The sequence below is a fragment of the Eptesicus fuscus genome, chromosome 14 (assembly GCF_027574615.1).
Source record: "Eptesicus fuscus isolate TK198812 chromosome 14, DD_ASM_mEF_20220401, whole genome shotgun sequence".
In the NCBI taxonomy this organism is placed as follows: Eukaryota; Metazoa; Chordata; class Mammalia; order Chiroptera; family Vespertilionidae; genus Eptesicus; species Eptesicus fuscus.
Window position 1 is genome coordinate 7,154,437 of NC_072486.1, and position 24,468 is coordinate 7,178,904.

At 38.9% G+C, this 24,468-nt stretch overlaps 1 protein-coding gene across 2 annotated transcripts in view; it reads right to left on the reverse strand.

The window, feature by feature from the left end:
• Positions 1 to 24,468, reverse strand: part of BBS9 (Bardet-Biedl syndrome 9) — a 310,665-nt gene that overhangs the window by 185,317 nt on the left and 100,880 nt on the right. For both annotated transcript variants that reach the window (XM_054726330.1, XM_008147385.3), the window contains exons 10-12: positions 9,259 to 9,440; positions 3,882 to 3,958; positions 519 to 572 (exon numbers count right to left, since the gene is read on the reverse strand). In XM_054726330.1, the coding sequence (XP_054582305.1) occupies positions 519 to 572; positions 3,882 to 3,958; positions 9,259 to 9,440 (313 nt within the window). The remainder of the gene's footprint in view (positions 1 to 518; positions 573 to 3,881; positions 3,959 to 9,258; positions 9,441 to 24,468) is intronic.

Genomic DNA, 24,468 nt, shown 5'->3' on the forward strand with positions numbered 1-24,468 from the left:
TCACTACTCTACTTTGTGGCTTCTTCATTTAATATTTTCTTGCTATAAATACACCTCTTTAAAGCTAATATTATGGCAGATAGATGGCTGGGAATTCTTTTTAAAACACATATACAGTTATTCTTAGAAGAAAGCTATTATTACCATGTACATAATTCCTTAGTATATATATGATGCGTCAATCAACTGGTTGGTCTATGTGATGACACAATTCCTTTAGCATATTCAAAATGCTAATTGTTTCTAGAAAAAAGACCCTGGATCATACAGCACATTTAAATAATGGTAGGAATAAGTCATAACAATTGTTTCTATTATGTACATATTGCTATGAATGCAATTATCGGTTTCATATTTGTAGAAAGCAATGAAGGTTAGCAATTCACCACCCAAGGCTGAGGAAAGCATACAAATCCCAAGTGTTTGCTTGACATTTCCGTTGGCTGTTAAAGGGTGACAAACGTGATGAAAGGCACACTATCCTGTGCACATCACAGTCGAGAACCATTGTACAATACCTTCACTGTGACTGAAGGGACAAGGTCAGTTCCCACGTCAACATCAGGAGCTTGCTGTAAACACACAGAAGGAAGGAAGGAAACAATGGCTTCAATATTACACGCCAACACACACTTCTCACCACCGAAATCGGGAACCAACTGCAAAGGACTCATCACTCCGATGACAGACTAGAAGAGTCCATGTGACTTTTCAGATGTCTTCATCTAGAAAGTCATCAGCTAATATTCAAACATCCCCCCTCCCCCTGCTAAGAAAGATCACAGGTCTTATTACCAAGCTCTATTGCCAAATTTATTTGAATGTTGAAACTAATTCTATTAACTCATTCTTTATATTACACAGAAGACGGCCTCCTTGTATTTCCCAGATAAACATTATGCCATTCTTTTAGGCCCTTTTATTTTTTAACTTCCAAAGGTACTTTATTCTTATTAGTAATATGAATATGTATCTAAGACATGTAACTAATAATAAAAAGATTGAGTGGCCTTATACCTAGAAAATAAAAGTATGAGTGTGATTTTTTTTTTCACCAGCTTATATCAAACTAGTTCACTCTTTGAGCATCAGCCCAGGCTACCTGGTTCTACTTCTTAAGAAATTCAGAGTATTGTATAATAGAGCAAACATTTTCTTATAACATTTTTATGTATTTTATTTTTTAGAGTGGAAGATGGAGAGAGAAAAATTCTCACTCTGTGACAGAATAAAACAGAGGGAGGACATATTTTTTAGTAATACTCATATGAATTCCTGGGGAACAATTAAGGTCCTAAATCTGTATCCAACCAATGAATAGATCAACTGTACTTTAACTTAACCTACTTGGAATCTTTTCACTAAGAAAAACTAAGCCACATCTAAGCCATGGGGATTGCTATGATATAATGGGCATCAGCATAATTAAGAGTTGGAGATTCATATTATATTTATGACTCCATAAAAACCATATATAAACTCAAATCCAACTCCTCAATCAAGAAGATAGGATAGCAATGCTTGCCGCCTCTATAAAAGACCCCATTCTAATATAAATTATATTATGTTTTCAGATGTGTACTTTCATATTAATGATTCAAAATAAAATATTAAGCCAGGCTTTGGGGGATAGTATTACTTAAAACCCAGGAAATGTTTTACATTTAGCTGTCTAAGTGTCTAGAAAAGAAACAAACATCTCCTGTTTCCTGCTCTTTTCAATCCATTGTCTGAACACCTCAGTACTTCAAGTCACCCTTTGGGAAATAAGACTACAGCCAGAGAGAAATGGCTTTACAAAGACACCACAGCACCATAGCCACATAAATCGCTGGGCTAATGTTTTCCAATGGAATGAATACGATACTCTCAAGAATCTCTTATGAAGGAAAAAAAGAATGAGACAAGGAAAATGAAGCTGAAAGAGACACCTAGTTAAAAGGAAACAGCACTCCAGGTTGCCAACAGGGAAATATACATTACAATCTAGTGCTAGTACCTAAAGCCTTTTCCTTCAAAGATCAAAAGTTGCCAAAGAACAGAGAGGGAATTCCTCATTCCAAATAGCCTATGTTTAAGAGAACCTAAAAAAAAATTATGTAAGTCACCCAAAGGAAAAAAAGAATCATTCCCAAGGCAAGAAAATGTGTGTACATTTGTCAGCTAACTAAGCAGAAGTGTTCCACCAGACTACACCCTTCAGGTAGAGTGAGGAATGGTGTGTGCTGAACGGCCAATGTTAAAACAGTGCCTCCACTATGTGACCAGCTGGGTGAATGTTTCTTTCATATGGATCCTATTTTTTTAAGTGTACCCAATTTACTATACTATAGCAATGTTAACGTGATTTTTATCACAACCTGGGTTGGCTGTTATACTAAAATTAATCTCGGAAAACTTATGACAACTACTGACTCTATTATGCTCTGATACCTAGATATTAAAGTCATTTCCTAGGCAAAATTATATAATTACTAGAGGCCCGATGCACAAAATTCATGCAGGAGTAGGCCTTCCTTCCCCTGGCTGCAGGCATCGGCTTCCCTCTGGCACCCAGGACCCAGGCTTCCCTCGCATCCCCGGCTTCGTCCAGAAGGTCGTCTGGAAGAATGTCCAGTCTAATTAGCATGTTATGCTTTTATTATTATAGATATGACACAAATACAGTAAAACCAGTGAATTCGATCACTGTCTAAATTGATCAGCTTTTGGTATGGACACATAAAAACTTAATAGACTTTGCCCAAACAGCAGGCAGTGAGACATAACCAGCCAGAATCTAACAAGTGATTACAGAAGACTAAACAAGGAGATGGGGTCACATAACCAAGGACAGTCCCCCTTTCATCCTTCTTGTTTCTCAGCTTTATTCATTCACTCAGAGCAAGTATCTACTGAGCACCCATGTAAGATAGGCACCCATATAAGATAGTGCTGTTTCCTTTTAACTAGGTGTCTCTTTCAGCTTCATTTTCCTTGTCTCATTCTTTTTTTCCTTCATAAGAGATTCTTGAGAGTATCGTATTCATTCCATTGGAAAACATTAGCCCAGCGATTCATGTGGCTGTGGTGCTGTGGTGTCTTTGTAAAGCCATTTCTCTCTGACTGTAGTCTTATTTCCCAAAGGGTGACTTGTAGCAGAGAACTACACAAGCAGTGAAACATAGATGGTGGCGATGGTGGTCGTAGTGGCGGTGGTGGTGGTGGTGGTGGTGGTGGTGGTGGTGGTGGTGATTATAATGTTGGAAGATCTAAAACGTAATTTTATGATGATGATGCTGGCTAATTATCCTAACAATTCAACAAAGGAGATTCTATTATTTTTCTCATTTTACAGATGAGAAAATTGAGACTAAGAAAAATGAAATAACTTGCCATGGGTCACACAGACAAAAATTGGGTGGGGGGGGCGGGGAGGAGAAGGGAGGGAATAATTCCTGGCCCAACTGTTTACTCTTAAATTACACACAGATACCCCATCACAACCACCATAATGTATTAAAGATTGTAAATTATCAAACCCTGAGCTAGACCTTTCATAAACATTATTTCATTGAACCTTCAACAAACATCTTGCGGGGTCAGTATTATCCATCTGGATTAGAATTAAAGTTAAACTTTAAAAAAAGGTAGATTCAGAATAATGGTGAGAACTCCTACTGTTCCCCGCCCCCTTTTGTAGACAGATATCTGCCTAGAAACTCCTTACTGCACCCAAGCGGCTGGAGATGTTTATTTCCAGAAAATAACAAAGATTATAAGTTGTTATCCTCCCTAACGCTTCTATTTGAAGGCCTATCATTTAAGCCAATAAATTCTGACCCCAATTTAGCAGAGTCCCCACTATCGCCAACCCTTTCAACGTCTGCAAAGACACCTACAGACACGGAGTCCAAGTTAGGAGAAACCACGGCGGAAATTTTCAAGTCATCTTCTCTCTCAGTCATGGGCCAAACACCTATAATTTGAAAAAGAAAGAAAGAAATTCTTTAAAAAAGATATTTAATCATAAAGTAAAACCTGCTTTATAGTTTTTAAGGGTTATCTATACCATGTATCCAAAACAACCATAAACATACACATTGAAGAAACGAATGCATTAGAGAATTAGAAGCTTGATGCTAATTCTTCCCCCTCTACAATATTTTAAGGAAAAAACTGTCTCTTTCTCCAAAGATAGTAGCTAAGAAGTGACCCAATGCCTAACCAGAATTGGGAATTTCAATGCCTTCTCCTTCTGGTGGAAGCCTACATTAGTACAACCCTTTTGAAGGTAAGTTGGTTTGAAAGTAATTACTTTTGAAGGTAAGTAATCCCACTGCTTGGGAGAAGAATTGTTAGGTGACAAGATCCGTACATTTTACATTTTGATAGTTATTACCAACTCACAGACATGCCCAAGGAAGTTCTCTGCTGCTGGTACTTATTAAAAACAAAACAACCTAAAGCTCTATATTTCTATTAATAGGAAAAGTTAACTAAATTATAGTATATCCATGTTGTACAATGGTCTAAACCCCAGAGCTATAAGTAAGAGTGCTGTCTATCTTTATATACTGATAAAAAAAAAACACAACTCCAAGATATGCCTATTAGTAAAAAATAAGATGTAGCACAGTGCGTTTATATGCATTTGAAAAAAAAAACAATCACAAAAACATGAACATTTTCCTAAAGAATACACAACACACTTGATAAAGGTTACCTTTCATCGCGTGGAATAGGACCTGGGGTTTTACCCTTTTAGTACTGTTTGAATTCTTTTCACCATATTCATATTATTTTCACAACTTAAAATTTCACTATTTAAAAAAAGTTTATAGTGTATAATAAGATATTATGAACAAGTGACAGAGATACTAAACAAGCAAGGAACATAAATAATACTTATGCAACGTATGTGTGTGCGCGTGTGTATGCACACGTGTATATGAAACACTGCTGGCTGCCCACCTACCACCCACCTTCATGACTCCTTCGTTACCGGTCCTGATTCTGCTGACACATTCACCTTCCCCTCAAAGTCACCGGATTGGTCAAATCCCATTATGTTGACCTCATGCCCCTGACTGTTGGTTGTTTTGGGCATGAGCATGGGGCTTAATCCTGGCAGATGCGATGCAAGAAAAGTTGGGCGTGGGGTTGGGGGATTCTGGCACATGCTTTTGGGAAAGCTATTCTTCCCTAACAAACGGGGAGACTCGGGAGAAACACCTCCCTTCCTCCCTGGAAATCGTGCTTGCACGTGTGCCTGGGACTGCAGAAATCGCCGGGGACCCTGAGAGGAACACCCCACACGCGCTGAGGAGGGCCGACGGGACAGATGGAGAGCCCTGGACGCAGCCACAGGAACCATCGGAGTCCGGCAAACAGAAGACCTGCCTCCGCTTCCAGCAGGCACTCCCACCAGCGCGGCGGTATTTGGAATAGGAATTTCCATAACTTAGTGAGAGTACAGAAGGCGGCTCATCGCCCGCCCAATAACCATCCTTCAAGAAGCCTGATTTTATTCTAGGCAACCAAGTGCTCGGCTGAAACCCTAAACTCCCAGCCTCTCCCGCAGCCGGAGTGGCCAGTGAGATGAGAGGAGAAGCTGCTCAGGTGTGGCTCCCAGGAAGGACCCTTCAGGGGCTGACTCGGCCGCAGACGTGAGGGCAGCAGTTCCAGAGGCCACCCTGCACCAGCAGAGGCCCTGGGAGGGGAGGAAGCCGAGTCCCTGGTGACCGTGCAACTGCCAGACCGGCCCTGGTCTGCATCGCCGCCCTGCCTTCCCCGGAAATAAACACACCGCCTAGGTTAAGCCGCTGTCCCTGGGCATTCTGTTACACGCAGCCACACACAGCCACACAACACACCCCAACAAGGCCACCAAGTGCAAACATTCCTAGAACTCAGCGGGGCCCACTTCGTCCGGACGCAGACTCTCACTTACGTGCCCGGGGCGTGCTGCTCTCTCCTGCCTGAAGCCACACTGTGTGCAAGCCTGTCTCACTATCCCACCCATTCCTCCTGGCTCGCCAAGTAGAGCATGGCCAACTGTCTAAATCAGTGGTCGGCAAACTGCGGCTCGCGAGCCACATGCGGCTCTTTGGCCCCTTGAGTGTGGCTCTTCCACAAAATACCACGGCCTGGGCGAGTCTATTTTGAAGAAGTGGCGTTAGAAGAAGTTCAAGTTTAAAAAATTTGGCTCTCCAAAGAAATTTCAATCGTTGTACTGTTGATATTTGGCTCTGGTGACTGATGAGTTTGCCGACCACTGGTCTAAATCATAGGGAAACCCCATCTTTACTAAAATTCTTTTAAAAAATATATATATATTTTTATTTCAGAGAGGAATATATTTTTTATTTATTTCAGAGAGGATGGAGGAGAAAGAGAGAAATAGAAACAACAATAATGAGAATCATTGCACATCCCACGCTAGAATCGAGCCCGCAACCCAGGCATGTGCCCTGACCAGGAATCGAACCATGACCTCCTGGTTCATAGGTTGACGCTTAACCACTGGGCCACATCGGCCGGACAGGTAACCCCATCTTTGAAAGTGCCTACCGACAGCTGTTGATGCTGGTAATAGAAACACTTGGCAGGATTCACACTAATGAGTTGGGCACAGAAAGCTTCAAAATCCATGAGCCATACAGGAATTATTACTATAACTTCATGCTTATAACATACATTCCTCATATAACTTACACACATAAAATCAGGTTCAAAACCTTTTTTATTACAGTAGATAATATGCGCCATGTGTATAACAAAATGTACTCTTTAAATTGGCTTTAAATTTTGCTGCATTTCTAGCTTTGAAGAAATAAAAAAAAAAAAAGCTTTAAGTACTGACCATAACCCACAAGACTGAAATTTTTTGTTAAGTTGAAGTCACTATACGAAAATAAGTGGCATTTAAATGAATAATGGGGTCTTCAAAAAATTCAGTTTTAACTTCTCAGAATCTTCTATAGTGAAACGATTTGCTGCTTTACATAATTACAGGTATTTTAATAAAAAAGAATAGGCCACAGATTTATAAGGGTACAGAAGACTACATTTTTCCATATCTCAAATAGAGTAGTTTAAAAGTCTCTCTTTCTAAAAAGTTTCTCTTTGTTTCTTTTTCAGGAATAAAACCAAATGATGGTGGGGAAAGGGCAGAGCACTTCAAATATCAACGAGAACTCGGGGTTACATAAACAATGAACTCTGCACCCGGTCTGTGGGCACATCCCTAACCTAATTAGCAGTTATTTCAAATTACACAGAAGGATCAAGGTAGTGACAAGGAGAACACCCTAACCCTTCTCACCCAAGGGCATCACTATGGTCACCAAAAACATAACTTTTAGCTGGAAGGGGTTTTTCTGAGAAATGTTTAACACAATTAAATGGTAATCAAAATACCATTAGCACTTTGTTTATGGAAAGAACAAAATCTCCAAACACAAAATTTGGAGTGAAAAGCCACATTAAAAGTATTTAACGAACTCTAGAAATTTCATGCTTCACATATATGCCACTCTTCCCAACTACATTTTTAAACAATACAGTGAGACTTATAATTCCATTAATCCCAAAACAATAGTATCAAAAATGGGGGGAGGGATTGTATATTGCAATTTGATACATCCAATTTTAACTATTCTCTATTTGAGAGGGAGGTGCTGACAACATATAAATAGGTTTTTAACTAATGAAAGTAATTAAAAGACCTAAGTTTTACTTTCAAAACTTTCTAAGAGAAAGTGTGAAGCCAAAGAATAATTATTTTATTTTAATATTCATACTCTTTAAATATATTATCTAAAGTCCTCTGACTCTTGTCTTGGTAATTCAGACTCAAAAATACATAAATCTCATAAAGTGATTGGAGCAGGAGTAAGGCTGGCTCTGTGGTTTTGGTTGGCGTTTGATGCTCTGCTCCTTTTATTATTCCTTCTTGTTTTAACATTTCTTTTACGTGAAAATAGTCCGTATTTTTTCTCATTAAGAAGAAGAAAAAAAAAGCTTTTACCTGACCCTGAAAAGGGAACTTGCAGTAATGCCTTTCACATGTCCAACTCAAACGCAGGATTGGGGTTTTGTTTCTCCTTTTAATTTACAATAAAATTATACCCCTGTGAATCCCAAAGTAAGATAATATTGAGTTATTCAAAACTCAGGAACTGAATATGCCATCAGCCTCTGAGTCATTAGAAACAGCAGACCGCGGGCTACGCTCCGTGGACGCTAACTACAAACATAAATCCTATCGCTAAGCTGCAAATGACTACATTTTTAGTAACAAAGTGGTAACTCATGTACTGCTTTGGTTTCTTTTCAAAGAAGCAGCTAACTCTTTTTCAGGGATATTAGAAGTTAATAAACGGCCACTCTAAACGTTAATGTTCTTCTCAAGGCCTGAAACCACTGACCAAAGAGGTACAGGTTCCTTTTTTGTTGTTGTTGTTGTTAAAAGGAAGTTTATTGAGTATTCTTACATATTGTGTACATCTGCTGATCTGACTGACATGGTGACAAAGTATTATGTATTTTAGAAATCCTTTTCTTTCTTTTTTTACTAGAGGCCTGGTGTAAGGATGGGTGCACCCGTGAGGGTCCTTTGGCCTGGCCTGGGGGAATCAGGCCAAAACCAGCTCTGCAACATCCTCCGAGGGGTCCGGATTGCGAGAGGGCGGTTCTCGGATGACGCACCCCGAAATCGGGCTCCCTCCTCTCTGGTTCCAGGTGCATCACCCGAGAACCGCAGCTGCCAAGTCACCACAGCTTGGCAGCTCCTGCATTGAGCGTCTTCCCTCTGGTGGTCAGTGCGTGTCATAGCTACCGGTCGGTGCGTCTGCCCCCTGGTGGTAACTGCACGTCATAGCTACTGGTCAGATGATCGGATGGTCAGACAGTCACTTAGGCTTTTATATATTTAGATTCATTTAATATTTTTGCTCCTAAGAGCTCCCAATAGGAAACTAATTCTGCTTGTTCTTTTTCAAATACTGTATTGCTTAAGGAGTGCTGGTTCCTTTTTTAGAACTTAAAGGAAAAAAAAAACTAGATAGCACTGTCCCCAAAAAGGGGACACTAGAGAAAAAGCGTTCTCTTAAATAGAACATTTATTCAAATTAGGCACAAAGACTTGTGGGTTAAAGAGCAGCCCAGTTTTTACAAATATGACTTTAATTAAACCTGAGGGAGAAAATTAATATGTACAAAACATTATCCAGATACAAAGTAAAATCAAATAGTAAAAAGCTTCAAATGAGATACCTTGTGATTTGTTAACATCTTTAATGATTTTCTGAAGTTCTTTCAGCTCTGCATCAAGTGCGTCATAATTCAGCTCTCTGGACTCAACTTTGGGGGCTTGGAACAAAGATGGGTCTGTCCCCAGGTATGAACACTGCAGGTGACCGTCCTCACTCAGGGTAACTATCACGCCCTTTAAGTCACTACAATAAAGCAGAGAAAATAAGACATAATTAAATTTGTTTGTGGGTTTAGATTGACCAACTACATTTTTATTCAATTAAGCTTTAACCGTTTGCATTCGGATGTCGAGTGTGACTCGACACGGTTAGCATCGGTAGCAGGAATCGAGAAAAAAGCAAGCGAGTGCAAAGGGTTAATGTACCATTAAGAAAATGACTGCATTATCTATTTCTAAAATTTTAGACCAAAGACACAATTCAAATGTTTCAAACATGGCCCTAGCTGGTTTGGCTCAGTGGGTAGAACGTCAGCCTGCGGACTGAAGAGTCCTGGGTTCGATTCCAGTCAAGGGCACATGCCCGGGTTGGAGGCTCGATCCCCAGTCAGGGGTGTGCAGGAGGCAGCCGATCAATGATTCTCTCTCATTATTGATGTTTCTAACTCTCTCTCCCTCTCCCTTCCTCTCTGAAAATATATTTTTTTTAATGTTTCAAACATGATCTGTATTTACAGAAGTAGTCCCAAAGTTCTGATTCATTACAGAAGGGGGGGAAAAACACTAACATTTATTTAACTATTATTATAATACAGTAGCTGTCATTTTGGGGGACCTAACTACACAGCAAATCCTGCTTTAAGCGCTTTTCTAGTACCATGTCTTTAATCCTCACGCCAGCTCCCATTTAGCCTATCATTTTAGCCTACCATTTTAAAAAATCAAAGTTGTTTTCTGAACTTGCTATAAAAGTAGTTGAAGTGAACACCATTTGCTTCTTACATAGTTTGCACAGAAGAAAAAAATTAAACACGGTCATAAGTCATTTTGAGCTAGTACATAATGAATTTGCTTGCTTGATTTTTATGTTTTTTAGTGGCCATTGATTTTTTTAAAGGGTTACCAACCAAGTTTTAAATGTTAAATGTTAATAAAAATCATTAAAATTTTTAAGAAAAAAAATCTAGAAAAATGTTGCTGTTCATCTGAAGAAAAAGATAAGGTATATAAGGCTCTAGGCCTTATTCAGAATAGGTAAGAATTCTTAAAACTCCCCAACATTGAATCATGGCACATGGTCAGCTCATGAATCCAAAAGCTCAGCTGGATTGAGAGTAGCTACTATACTGCTTGATGCTTCCCATAAGGTGGCCCAGCATGCACTTTTGCCACCAGCCTTCAACACAACATTCCTAACTCCAGGGCTGAGGCACAGTCAGTGCCACATAACCGTGTGGTATAACTCCAGAAATATAAAAAATCAATGTACATCACTGATCCAACAGCTAAAGAACTAGACTAGGATTTGGATCAGGGACCTGGGTTCTAACTCTGATTCTGCCACTATATAGCCGAGTCAACTTAGAGAAGTCTCCCTAAATGATCTTTATCTCCAAAGTGAGAAGGCAAGAGTAGATGACCCTCAAAGGTCTTTAAGTTTTATGAATTGGTTCTGTCGATCAATCTCAGAAAATAAATACTCCCAAAATAAAATACTTTTCTTAAAGAGTGAAGCGACACCATAGCACCTCAGGGCATGATCCGTTCTTTGCGGACAACTGAAGCCCCCTAGTGGTCGTGGAAATCCTAACTTCCAGCTCTGACAAGCCCGGTTCAAAAGGGCAAACCCTCCGCCACCTCTGAGAGGTCACAGTGGTATTCTCCCCATCCCACGCAGCCCCACTGGGGTTTAGGGACCCAGTGGATCCTCAGGAAACTCTAGGACACTGAAGGGCAGATATCTGGCTGGCTTCTCAGAGAATGTTGAGATCATTAGTCCTTGGAAAGGGTTTTTCCATTCCATCTTCACCTCTGAGTGGTCCAGAATACAGGAAAGCTAGCCTGGCCTAAAACAAGAATCCCTCACTGTGCAAATTTGGTCTTTGAGTTGGCTAGCTTATTATTGAATCACTTCTGTCTCACTATTTTAGATAGCAAATAGCAACAATTTAGACACAAGGACTTATCTAAAATTTTATCTGAACCTTCTAAGTTTCTGAGTTCAGATAGGAAGAGTTTGAATAGAAATTCCTACATGTATTTTTTAATTGCCTTTCTACTTAAAGAACATTTTATTTAACAATATTGTCCATAGGGATTAATGTGGTAGATTCTGCGAATGACAGAATTTTATGCTGGAAGAAGCCATCAAGGAAATCAAGTATTGTCTACCATACTATTCATGTCTTTAAAACAGAGTGAACAATCCAAAAATTAAGGTCTCTGGATTATTACCGATCCTGAAGCACACCGGCTAACCCAAGGCAAGAGTATTTTATGAGGAATCAAGGTCAAAGATGTTATATGCATAGGACACATAATAATTCTGTCATTTTTAGCAATGGGGCATGATAGTGTCTGCTTAGGAATCTGAAAGTCATTGTTTCATCACTCAGTAAACAGATTCCTGTCCTAATAATACATCCAAACAAGATTCCAGATGGATTTTAAAAGTTAAACTTAAAAATATGAAACTGCAAAAATATTTATCTGCCCTTGGGATGGAAAGGACTTTTGCTGCAAGAAAGCTATAGAGGAAACTACAAAGGAAATTATCTCTAAATCAAGCCACATAAAAAATTTAAACTTGTTATATGCTTTAAAAAACAACATGGTAAAAAGAACAAAAGGCAAACTGGGAAAACACTGGCAACAAACATAAAATACATAACTCAAGTCAAACCATATGAAGTTGAGAATATTCAACTGTTTTTAACCTATAAAATCAGTTTTATGTGTTTCAGCTAAAATGTAAAAACTCTTACCAATCAATGAAAATAAGATTACATCCGAAAACAAGGTCAAAAGGAATGTACGATTCACACATAAAAATAGTCACTGAATAGATTAAAACACATTCCAAAATCAATAAAGTATATATTTTAAAGCTATTCTTTATTATTTAATACATCAAACTAGCAAAAATTGTATTTAAAAATCAGTCCTGATGTTAGAGAAGGTACATGGAGATAGAAACTCACATACACTCTCAATGGGAATGTAAATTTGTTAAAAATCCTTTGGAGAACATTTTAGAAATATATATCAAAAGCTTTAGAAATGCTCATTGCCTTTTTATACAATAATCTACTTTCACAGTTTTTAAGAAAATTTAAAATTGACCAAATGATAAGAAAAAGGGAAAATATCTTTAACTGTGATACAGCTATAACAGAATGCTTAGAAACCAATAAAAATCACATCTTACAAAATATCTACTATCAGAAAAAATAGCAAAAACATATTAAGAGGAAAAACAAAATATAGTACTCCATTTACATTTTATCCTAATTTTGTAAAATACATGTATAAAAAGCACAGACCAGGAAAAAAGAATTGTCTAAATGCTAATAGTGACTATCTCTGTTAGTGAGATTATAAGCTATTTTTATCATGTTTCATAATTAAATAAAATTTAAAAGAAAACTATTTTTTGTAAGAAAAAAAAGTGTTATATTTTCCATCCCTAGACACTGAATTTGAATCATCAACTTAGAGGTTAAATAATCTGTTGGATTAGAACTTTTATCTAGTTCTCTTTTTCTGATAAGGCCAATCTAGAAAATGTACAACCTGAAAGCATTTGAAATACAGCTCACATGATAAAAAATGAAGTTTCTTTCATTTGCTAATTCAATCAAACAAATGAACAACAGTCTTAAAAACAAATGAAGAGAAATGTACTCAATCAAATTATATATTATTCAGCCACATTTTATGTAAAATATTTTAATTTATCAGGTTATAATTCTGGTTTTTGTTATTATATATCCATATCAAAAAACATTGAAAACTACACACCGGTGTGGCTCAGCGTTTGAATATCGATCCATGAACCAAGAAGTCACTGGTTGATTCTAGGTGGGGGCACATGCCCGGGTTACATGCTTGATCTCCAGTAGGGGGCGTGCAGGAGGCAGCTGATCAATGTTTCTCTCTCATCAATGTTTCTATCTCTCTATCCCTCCATTCCTCTCTCTCTGAAATCAATAAAAACATTTTTTTAAACTTGAAAACTTAAACATTATTTATTAGACCCAGTTTTTACTCTGCCTCAGTAAGAAGCACAGGATTGAAAGGACTTTCCTTCAAGAACAAGAGCAGATGGGAAGCAGGCAGCCCTCCCTCAGCGCCAACAGGCTGGACCTGATCACTTGAATAAGCGCTGATTCACTTCACCATCTCTCAACAACAGAACAGAAGCTACAACGGCAAATAAAACATGGTCTTGCCCCAGCAGAAACTGGTCTAGTTGTAAAGGAAAACATCTTTTTTTCTTAAATAGCAACTGCAGTATAGCACGGCAGATGCTGTTAGCCCAGTAGGAACAGACTGCAGTGACTTCACCAGAGAACAGGACAAGTTTCATGGGGCAGAGGATGCAGGAGGGGTCCTGACCTACAAGTAGATCCTCAGATGAAAAATAAACAGATAGAAGGAAGAGGACCCTGGCCTCAGTGAACTCATTCAGTCTCCCGACTTTAAATATTAAATAGCTTTTAGGGACAGCTCCCCTGTTTATACTTCCAGACAGACCTCCCTCCCAAGTCCAGCCACGTACTCGATCTCCCCACCTGCAAGGCCCACAGACATCTAACGCCGAAAGTGCCTACAACTGAGTTCCTGATTTGAGCTCCTCCTGTCCAACTCAAACCCATCCCTCCTGCAGCACAAGGAAAAATATTAAACATTCAGTGAAATAAAGAAGGCAAGGCACTGGGACAAAGAAAATTGAGGGATATTAGGCCAAGGTGGGGCCAAGAAACTACATAGGATTAAGTCATACAGATTCTTTCATCCTCAAACAATAAGAAGTCACAAAAGGCTTTTAAGTATGGGAGTGAGAAATAACATGATCAGATTCATCTCTGACAAAGATCCCTTCTGATTGCAATGTGGAGAGATCATGGGGGGAGGAGGGAGACTAAAACAGTAAATCCAGGTGAGAAAGGGTGGTGGCCCAGGTGAAGATGATAAGGATGGAGAGAAGCGAGTAGACCAAACCTATTTAGAAGGTATAATCACATAATCTCTGGCTTCAGCCCTGAAACGTCCCATTACCACACTGCTGCCCTCAGAAGGCAGCAAGTGACTCTTCACACAGAACGATTTTTTAGAGTAGACTATGTATTCAGCAAATGTAAGATGCTTTTACATTTAACTGAATTGTATCCTATCTAATAAAAGAGTAATATGCCAATTGACCATCACTCCAACACACAAGATGGCTGCCCCCATGTGGCCAAAGATGGCTGTCCCCATGTGGACACAAGATGGCCACCACAAGATGGCCAGCAGGGGAGAGCAGTTGGGAGGGACCAGGCCTGCAAGGGAGGGCAGTTGTGGGCGATCAGGCCAGCAAGGGAGGACAGTTGGGAGGGACCAGGCCTGCAAGGGAGGGCAATTGGGGGCAATCAAGCCTGCAAGGGAGGGCAATTAGGGGCAACCGGGCCTGCAGGGAAGGGCAGTTGGGGGAGGACCCAGGCCTGTAGGGGAGGGCAGTTAGGGGTGACCAGGCCTACAGGGGAGGGCAGTAAGGGGCAAACAGGCTGGCAGGGGAGCAGTTAGGCATCAATCAGGCTGGCAGGGGAGTGGTTAGGGGGCAATCAGGAAGGCAGGCAGGCGAGCAGTTGGGAGCCAGCAGTCCTGGATTGTGAGAGGGATGTCCGACTGTCTGTTTAGGCCCGATCCCGGGAGGGATCGGACATCCCTCAAGGGGTCCCAGATTGGAGAGGGTGCAGGCTGGGCTGTGGGACACACACCCCCATGCACGAATTTTGTGCACCGGGCCTCTAGTTTTAAATAAACTACCAAAGGGTGTTTTTGTTTTTGTTTTTTCATTATTATTCTAAGCACAATGACTTCATATTCAAGAATCAACTATGGAAAATAAGAGAGAAAAGGAAAAGAAGAGACCAATTCTACATAAAATGTCATGTGAATATTTGCCTTTAAGCTACAAAGTTAAGTACAAAATGATTGTGGTTATTTCCTCCTGAAATTAGCTGACACACCTGTTTGGAATTCAGTAGTGAAGGCCTATCTGACAGCCATTTGGAAGCTGCTATTGTCAGCAGGATCCAACTTTGTACATTTAGAAAGAAAAAAAAAAATCTCTCTTTTGATGAAAGTTATCAATTGTTAAAATTATCTGCATTATAAAGTAGATTAATGACTGTCTACAGAACCTAACCGGGATGTGGCTTTTTCGTTAGTTCTTGTGAGGACAAGTATGTCTTACACAAAAGAAATAATGCTCATGTTGGAAAAACCTCAAATTATAATTGTTCTTACAGTTAAACCAGCTTTGGGTTCTTTAGCGCCTTTACCATGCTAACACTGAAATAGAAAACAAAAAGATGGGCGCACAATTTTGTTCTAGGCCAGTGGTCGGTGAACTGCGGCTCGCGAGCCATATGCGGCTCTCAAGCCGTGGTTTGCCACTCTGTTGACTAATGAGTTTGCCGACCACTGTTGTAGGCTCTTTTTCATTTACTATTTACCTCTCATTTCTTCACTGTATTTCATTCACTCATCATTTGTTCACTTGTTCATTCATTCATCAAATATTCTCAAACACTTGTCATATGCAGGATACTATTTGAGTTGCTATAGAGCAGACGCAAATAAAATAGAAAAGCACCTCAATGAAACTGCAGTCCCATAAAAGAATAAGACATGCGCCTTGGCAGGTATAATATGGGGTAGACACAAGTACCATAAGGCAAGTACAAAGTACTTTACTATTCAGAAGTAGGAATGTTATTTCTAGCCACAGGGATTGGGGAAATTTTAACGATGGAAATAAAAGCTTATGCTGGACACTGAAATACAGTTTGTTTTTCAATTATTGTTTCTGAAATATGAATTAACGCATATGTGATTTGTACACAAAGAAATGATGTTAACAGGTCTTTGAAGTTGGTTCATGCTCAATTTTTCCCAGTACCTAAATGGTTTTTTTTGTGTATTTTTATTCTTGAGAGTATTACAGATGTCCCCCATTTTTTGAACCTCTAAGTAGCAGCAGAAAACTAAGTGCCTGACTATGTCACATGCACCGTTCTCTCACTGTTCTTCGTGGCTCCGTTTGCTTATGTGCCTGGGTGGAAAGTGCTTCTTACGTGGTTTCCTTGATCCGCATGTATTTTGCTCCTGTCTCCTCTACCCTTCCTTCAAGCTGCCTTCACCTTCCTATTTAAAAGTAAAGCCCTATCTTATTCTGGAAATTATTGAGGTATGCTTTTTCCCGTTTTTGTCTGGTGTTTTTTGTTTTGTTTTGCTTATTTTTGGAGGGATGCTCCAAAGTTAATGTGGAATAGATTTTAAGTGACCTGCCCCATGATAATTTGTTTCTTTAAACCTTCTTACTACTAATCTGTAATTTATTACATTATAACATTTGAGTCTTTTGGATTTGGAGAGTCGGTGTGAAGAACAGTCAGTGAAGGACATGAGAGAATAAAGCATGAAGGAGAGAAGTTTAGACAATGCATGAGAAACAACAAGCAGCCTGGATACAGCATGCAATGGATAAAAAAGTGGAAAGAGATTTAAAAAAAAAAAGAGGAAAGAGATTTTTTTTAAAAGAGGCTTTTAACCTGGTGAGAGACATAAGCAAAAATATGCTTAAGAATGTCTACCCTAAAAGACTCAATGTTGTTAAAAATGTTGATTCTCCCCAAAATGATCTGTGGATGTGACACAATCCAAATGAAAATCCCAGAAGGCTTTTTTCTTTTTCCAGTGGAAACTGGCAAGCTGACGTCACATTTCTATGGAAATGCACACACACACACACACACACACACACACACACACACACACACACATACACACAATACTCTAGAATGGCAAAACAATCTTGAAAAAGGAAGAATAGAGATAGAGGGCTTTCACAAACTGACTTCAAAGCAAACTTGAACTCTACAGCGATCAAGACAGTGTGGTGTTGGCAAGAGGGTAAACAGATCAACGGGACGGAATTGAGAGTCCAGAAACTAACCTGGACTCATACAGTCAATTTCCCACAAAGAGGCCAAGGCAGCTCAGTGGGGCAAAGAAAGTCTTTTTAACAAATGGTGTTTGACAAACTGGATCTCCACATGGAAAAAAATAAAACAGTATATACAAAAATTAATTTGGATCACTGACCTAAACATAGTAGCTGAACCTACAAAGCTTTTGGGGGGGAAAAATAACACAATTTCTTCAGGCCTGGGATGGACAAAGATTTTTTTAGGGTGTAGAAAGCAAAAAACAACAAGATAAATTACACTTCTTCATACTTCAAAACTTTTCATCAAAAGACACTATTAAAATATTGGCTTGGCCGGTGTGGCTCAGTGGTGCAGCACTGACCCATGAACCAAGAGGTCCCTGGTTCAGTTCCCAGATATGGCACATGCCTGGGTTGTGGGTTCAATTCCCAGGGTGGGATGTGCAGAAAGCAGCCCATCAATGATTCTCTCTCACCACTGGTGTTTTTCTCTCTCCCCCTCTTCCTTCTCTCTGAAATCAATAAAAAAATATATTTTTTAAATAGCTGGTAAGCCAAAAAAAAAACCTCAACATCATTAGTCATCAGGAAAATGCAAATTAAAATCACAATTGGCTGCCATCATGTACAAATCAGAACATCTAAATTAAAAATTCTGACAGCACTGAATGCTGGGGAGGATGTGGCGCAGCCAGGGCTCTCACACACCACCGGTGGGAACCGAAAATGGGTCAACTGCTTGCAAAAAGGTTGGGCGGTTTCTCATAACATTAAACATATACCAACCCTTTGACCCAGTAATTTTACCCCTAGCTATTTATCTAAGATAAATTAAATCATATGCCCAAAAAAGGCTCATCCAGAAGACGAGATGAGCAAATTATGGTGTAATCACTGAATGGAACACTACTCAGCAATAAAAAATAATTAGTCACTGTTATATGCAACAACAAAAAATAATGTTTCAAAATGTGTTGAACAAAATAAGACAGACATAAAGTTCAGACTGTGTGGTTCCATTTATATGAAGCGCTGGGAGAGGCCACATTAATCTATTATGAAAAAGATGTGAGCAGGGGAGAAGGAATTATTCACTAGAAAGGGGCACAAGGAACACTTCCGGTATGGAAATGTCCTATAACTTGAGAGAGCTACGGTTACACAGGTGTATCCATTTGCCAAAACTGTGCCGTTAAGGTTTGTGCCTTCCAATGTAGGAGAATTTTACCTTCAAAAATAAAGCTCAAGTAGGGTAGGTGGAGGTGCAGGGAAAGGAAGCATGCAGAATGCTGATAATTGTTGAAGTTGAGCACTAGATACAAGGGAGTTCATTATACTATCCGCTTATTTTGTATATATTTGAGATTTCCATAATGTAAAAGTTTGGGGGTTAAAAAAAAAAACAGCAAATAAAATGCATTACATACATACAAAAATACAGGGTGGGGCCAAAGTAGGTTTACAGTTGTGAGTACACAAAACACGGAGTTTGTTCTTATATTATTATTTATTAATCATTGTATTATTTTCCATACAAACAATTGTAATCCTACTTTTGCCCACCCTGTGCATATAAATGACACCACCAACACACTACCTACAGAGATCATGTATAAAACCTACCCTGACATGACCTGGGACCGCCTAGCACTTTAGCTCTATATTTATGCCATAAATGTTTTCTCCCCCTCTCCTACCCGATTCAACCTTCTCCTCCATCCTGCCCATTTCCCTTCATCAGTGTGGCAGACTAAAAAAATGGCCAAAATGTTCTCCTCCCTCCCCCGTGTATCTACAGCTCTTTCTATGTGACTTTACCATTCCTCTCATTAAGGGGTGAAGTCTATTCTACACCACTTGAATCTGGACTGGACTGGTGCCTTGCTTTGGCTAAGAAAATAATGAGATCATCCAGCATTAAGGTGGGCTGTAAATACAATGTGTGTCCTTATAAGAGACCAAAAAAAAAAAATAAAAATAAAGGATAAGACATAGAACAACATGGAGGAGAAGGCCAGGTACAGGCAGAGGCAGAGACGGGAGTGATGAGACCACAGGCCAGGAACACCAGAGGCTACCAAAAGTTAGGGAAGAGGCATGGAACAGATTCTCCCTCAGAACTTCCAGAGGGAACCAGACCTGTTCACACCTTGATTTTGGACTTCTGTGCTACAGACTGTGAGAGAATACCTCCTATTGTTTTTGTTTTTGTTTTTGTTTTTTTATTGCTTAAGGTATTACAAATAGTAGTACATATGTCTCTTCTCCCCCACTCCACCCCCGCTACTGACCTCCCCGCGGCCTCCCACATCGAGCTGGTTGTAGTTTGTTACAGCAGACCCAGGAAACCAATACACAGCAGAGCAGAAGAACCACCCAGCAAAGCTCAGCCCAGGACTGACAATCCCCAGAATCATGGCCTAAATAAATATTTGTTGTTTTAAGCTAGTTTTTGAGATGGTCTGTTACATAGCAAAGCTAATTAACACAAGCAACCTTCCAAATACCCACTCCTCTATTTAAAATTATCTTTTCCAGAAAAAAACAATAAAATTATCTCTTCCACAGTCAATCTTGTTACCTTCAAATAAATGAGATCACCTCACTCTACCCACTAACTAATATTTCTACAATAGCACCTATAAAATGTTATAGCATTTTTAAAAGTTTTACATGTTTGTCATCTTTGACCAGGCTGCAAATTCCCTCGGGGCAGGGATTACATAATATTGAATTTGTATCCCTCAATGCCAGACAATGATGACTTCACCTACATAAAATTTTCCAAAAGAATTCATTCTAAATTCATCTTTCTCTATGATATCTATTTATAGGCAAACAGAAAAACACCACAACATTCCTTAATCAATAATTACAGGCTAACAAGTCAATGAGGAAGACATCTGAAATTGCCCATAACACTTCAAATGAAACCCTTGAGATCAATATAAAATAGACCCAACTTTATTTATAGTTATCTAATATCCCTTTCCTAATCCCGCTAATCATCAAATCATAAGGCGTTGACAAAAGAGGTGGGAAGACTGAGTATGCAGGTGGTGGCTCTAACCTGGCAAGGTGCCTTGAATGTAAAAATGCCAAGAAAGCTGGTATGCAAATATATTCTCTCCCAAGAAGAAAGTTTTCTACGGTAGGAGTTCCAGGCAATGAATCTTTCCATAAATAAAATGAGATGTTGGAACCCATCCCTGATGAATGAAAGAAGACAGGTTATGTACTATGACTTTCTAGTGCATTAAGCCCTTGCCGGAATGAAGTCAGGCACGGAGCAAACCACCTGTGCATTTTTAGACCATATGTGTGGAGGAGTTACTTTAGAAATTTCTAAAAATAATTATGGCTCGTTGGTCATATTCTGCATGAGCATCTCTCAGGTAAAGCTTCCTATCATGGCTTGTAATAAATAAATAAAAAAGGGGGCACCAGGAAGAATCCAGCATACAATCTAATTTTTCTGTTTCATAGTGAGTATATTTTTTTTTTTGCCCACGCTTCCATACTGACTTCCCAAGAATCAAAAATTTAACACACATTTTTAAGTTGCAATTTGAGGTTTGTGTAAATGGTTTTCAGTTATTATTACTATCCACAATTAAGTCACTCTCAATAATCAAGAGCTGGATTATTTAATGGGAGAGACATGGTCATTAAAATGCCCAAGAAAAGGACAAGTAAATGGGGGAGCCAAGGCCAGTGTCCAAAGGTATCAGAGTAGCAGGAACTCCGTGAAAAAGATGCTGTCACAGAAAATTGCAGAAACTACAGGGGTTGTAGTGGGGAGACTGAACAAACTACCTTTTGTAGTAAAGAAATTTCTAAGCATCAAGCAATCAGACATTAGCCTGTTCTTTCAAAACGAACTCTTATTAAACTTACTAGAAAGACCACATAAGACTACTAAATCGGACTAATTATGCTCACAGACTAAATAAATAAATTGCTAACCAGAAAAAATTGTAACTTCTAGAAGTGCCTCTTTTCTACTGGGGAAGCAAAATATATTTATAAGGATCTGGCTCAACTCTAACTTCTTTCGTTATTGAAAAAGAATATATTTATTTATTACAGACTGCATTCGGGCACCATTCCAGATGTTGAAGATAAATAGGCGGGTTACACTGGTCCTTTTCCTCACAGAACTTACAGTGCAGTGGCCAATACAGATCAATCAAACAGGAATGTACACGGCATGTTCTGATAGACTATGGACAGCAAGGGAACCCAAAGAAACAAAGGGGAAAAACGTCAAAGTCAGGATGCTTCCCACAGAAGACAACACAAGCAGGGGCTAGACAAAAGAGCAGGGCATTCCCGGAAAGTCTTCTCCATGAAGGACACACCACACACATACCCTCAGAGTACAGGACACTCTGGGGAAAAAGCTTCACTAAGGCCAGAACCACTCCTTCCACAAATCTCTATTGAGTGTCAAAGATGTGCCAGGCACAGTTCTCAGAGTGAGAATATCAGTAAAGAAATCACACACAAACTTCTGTCATCAAAAGCTCACATGCTAGTAAGGAGAAAAGCACAATGAACAAAAGAAATAAATATATGAAACATTCAAAGGTGGCAGGTGCTATGGAGATAAAGTTAGCACGTAAAGTAAGATTCAAATTGAACCTAGAAGGAAAGGCATGATGTGCATGGGTGTTAAGGCTGGGGAGGTGATTCAGATAATTGGAACAGCATGAGCATAAGTATTAAGATACATGTGTTCCTATCGGCCAGAAAGTCTATTTTCTCCCAAAGAGGATTCAGATGGAAAACTGGTTGGTGATCAAAATTAAAGGTATACAAACACTTTTAGTGTCTTGCTAAAGAAGTGTGGACCTTACCCCACAAGCAATGGGAAGCCACTGAAAGATCCCAGTGGAGGAGAAACAATCCATTTTCTCAGTCCTCCCCAATTTCTACATGGCATTTACCGAATTGATCATGCCCCTCCCATTCGCTCATTCAATGGGCACTCACTGTGCAGCTACCTGATACTGTGTTAGAAATAATATTTTTAAAGTAACACTGTATTCCATGTCATAAATGGTGGCAGAGGTGTGGCTCGTTTCCCGTCACTAAGAAAAATAGGTGCCTACCTCCCCGTCCAGATACACAGGACATTGTGCTGAGTGATATAATGGGTGAGCAAAGCTGAGTAGTAGCCTAGGAAAGGACATTAATGTAATCTTGTGAAACCCAGAAGTGGAATCTTCGATTTTCCCCCATAGAAATTATGTCAGGATTGAGGACAATAAGTACAAAGTTTGTTTTTAAAGCATCTCTCATAAAGTAGTGATTTGGGTTTCCATTTTCAAATATACCAAGGAGAGATCTCTTCATTTCTTAGAAATGGCCACAAATCTATCTCTTTTTATGGGCCTACAAAACTTACTTATTTGTAATCACATTTAACAGTAAACAAATCATCTAAATCTACTGGAACTTAGCCCAAGTTCGTAACATCTTTAAGTTATAAGAGTACCTACAACTGATGAATCACTAGCAATAAATATACCCCAAAATGCAATAGGTAAGGCTAAGATTGTATCCTAACCTGGTCAGTCATGTTTTACACATTTCAGTACTAGTAAGAATTTTTTTTTTAATTCTAGATGGTCTCTGATAAGCCATCACTAGTAATAGACCACACAAGGCATATGACCTTTTCAGTGGGAAATGAGAATGGCCTTCTGTACAGTTACTAAAAACTTCTGCTACTACCATTACTACAGACTGTAAATTCCCTTAGGGTTCAAATGACTTCAGAATTTTGCCATCAGTTAAAATCCAATAAACACAAACCACAAGAAGAAGGGGGGGTGGGGGGGGGGGCGGGAATCCTAAATTTGCTACTATACATGCAGAGCTAAGTGATATTTTAAAATCAAATATATGTTACAAGCTGAAAATTGTATTATATTGTGGTAACCAATGAATAGGTTGTCATTCAGTCAAATTGCTTTGCGTTCTTGCTCTTTTTAATTATGTCATTTAAGGGCATACTGCTCATATTTAGTAGCTTTGGGGGAAGTCTCCTCACAGATACTACACTCATATTTTGCCCCTGCAAATATCATTTCATTCAATAGATTTCCCATAGAATTTGCTATTTCAATTACTTGCTGAAATATTTTATTTTGTGCTATTTCTATTACATATCATGCTGGAGTCACAGGAATAATGAATTTAAAGGAGCATTTCAATGCTTAAAATATGAAACAAATTACTCTGGCATCTAAAAATCCTAACTGTGAAAGCAACTCCTACACACATGTGGAATTAATTTGCAAAAGCTATCTTTTATTGGATTCTAGGTAATAACAATGGCATATGTTTTTTGTATGTCTACTCTTACAAAACAAATTTTTCACAACATAACCTTTCAAGAAATCAAAATGCTTCAGATACTTTCCATCATACACTGTCAATCCAGTAACTCAAATATCTGGCTTACAGGACTTAGCACACAAATACTTCAGATTACTATCAGAAGCACGGCATTTCATCATTTTTACTCCCATCCAGTTTAGTGATTATAAAGAGACTCTTACATTTTAAATCATAAAATCCCTCGTTTCTCTTTTTCTACATTTCCTTGCCCTGAGTAACAGGATTTGGTATGGGAGATGTCACTGATGCTAACAGAAAATAAATTTGGTGTATGGAAGGAAAAAAATGCTTCAGTAGCATGTGACCTAAACTATAGACTGACATTCATTAGAAAAATTAATTTATCTTTTAAAATAAACAATCTTCTACCATTTAAGATTCTTCACTTTGTAAAATACTTGTGAATATAATACCTATCATTAAAAAAGCATTTGTTCCTTCAAAATGAATTATTTCATCATGAAATGACAAAGACTAGTGAGAATGCTAACGAGTCTATACTACACTGTATTAAGCAATAAGATCCCTAAAATCACCTGCCTCTCTTTTCTATCTTCTCTCCTAGTGTTCTAGATAAAAGGGAGGGAGGAACCTACTCTTTCCTTCTCTTCTACTTTCCTAGCATCAGGTAAGAAAAAGAGGAAAC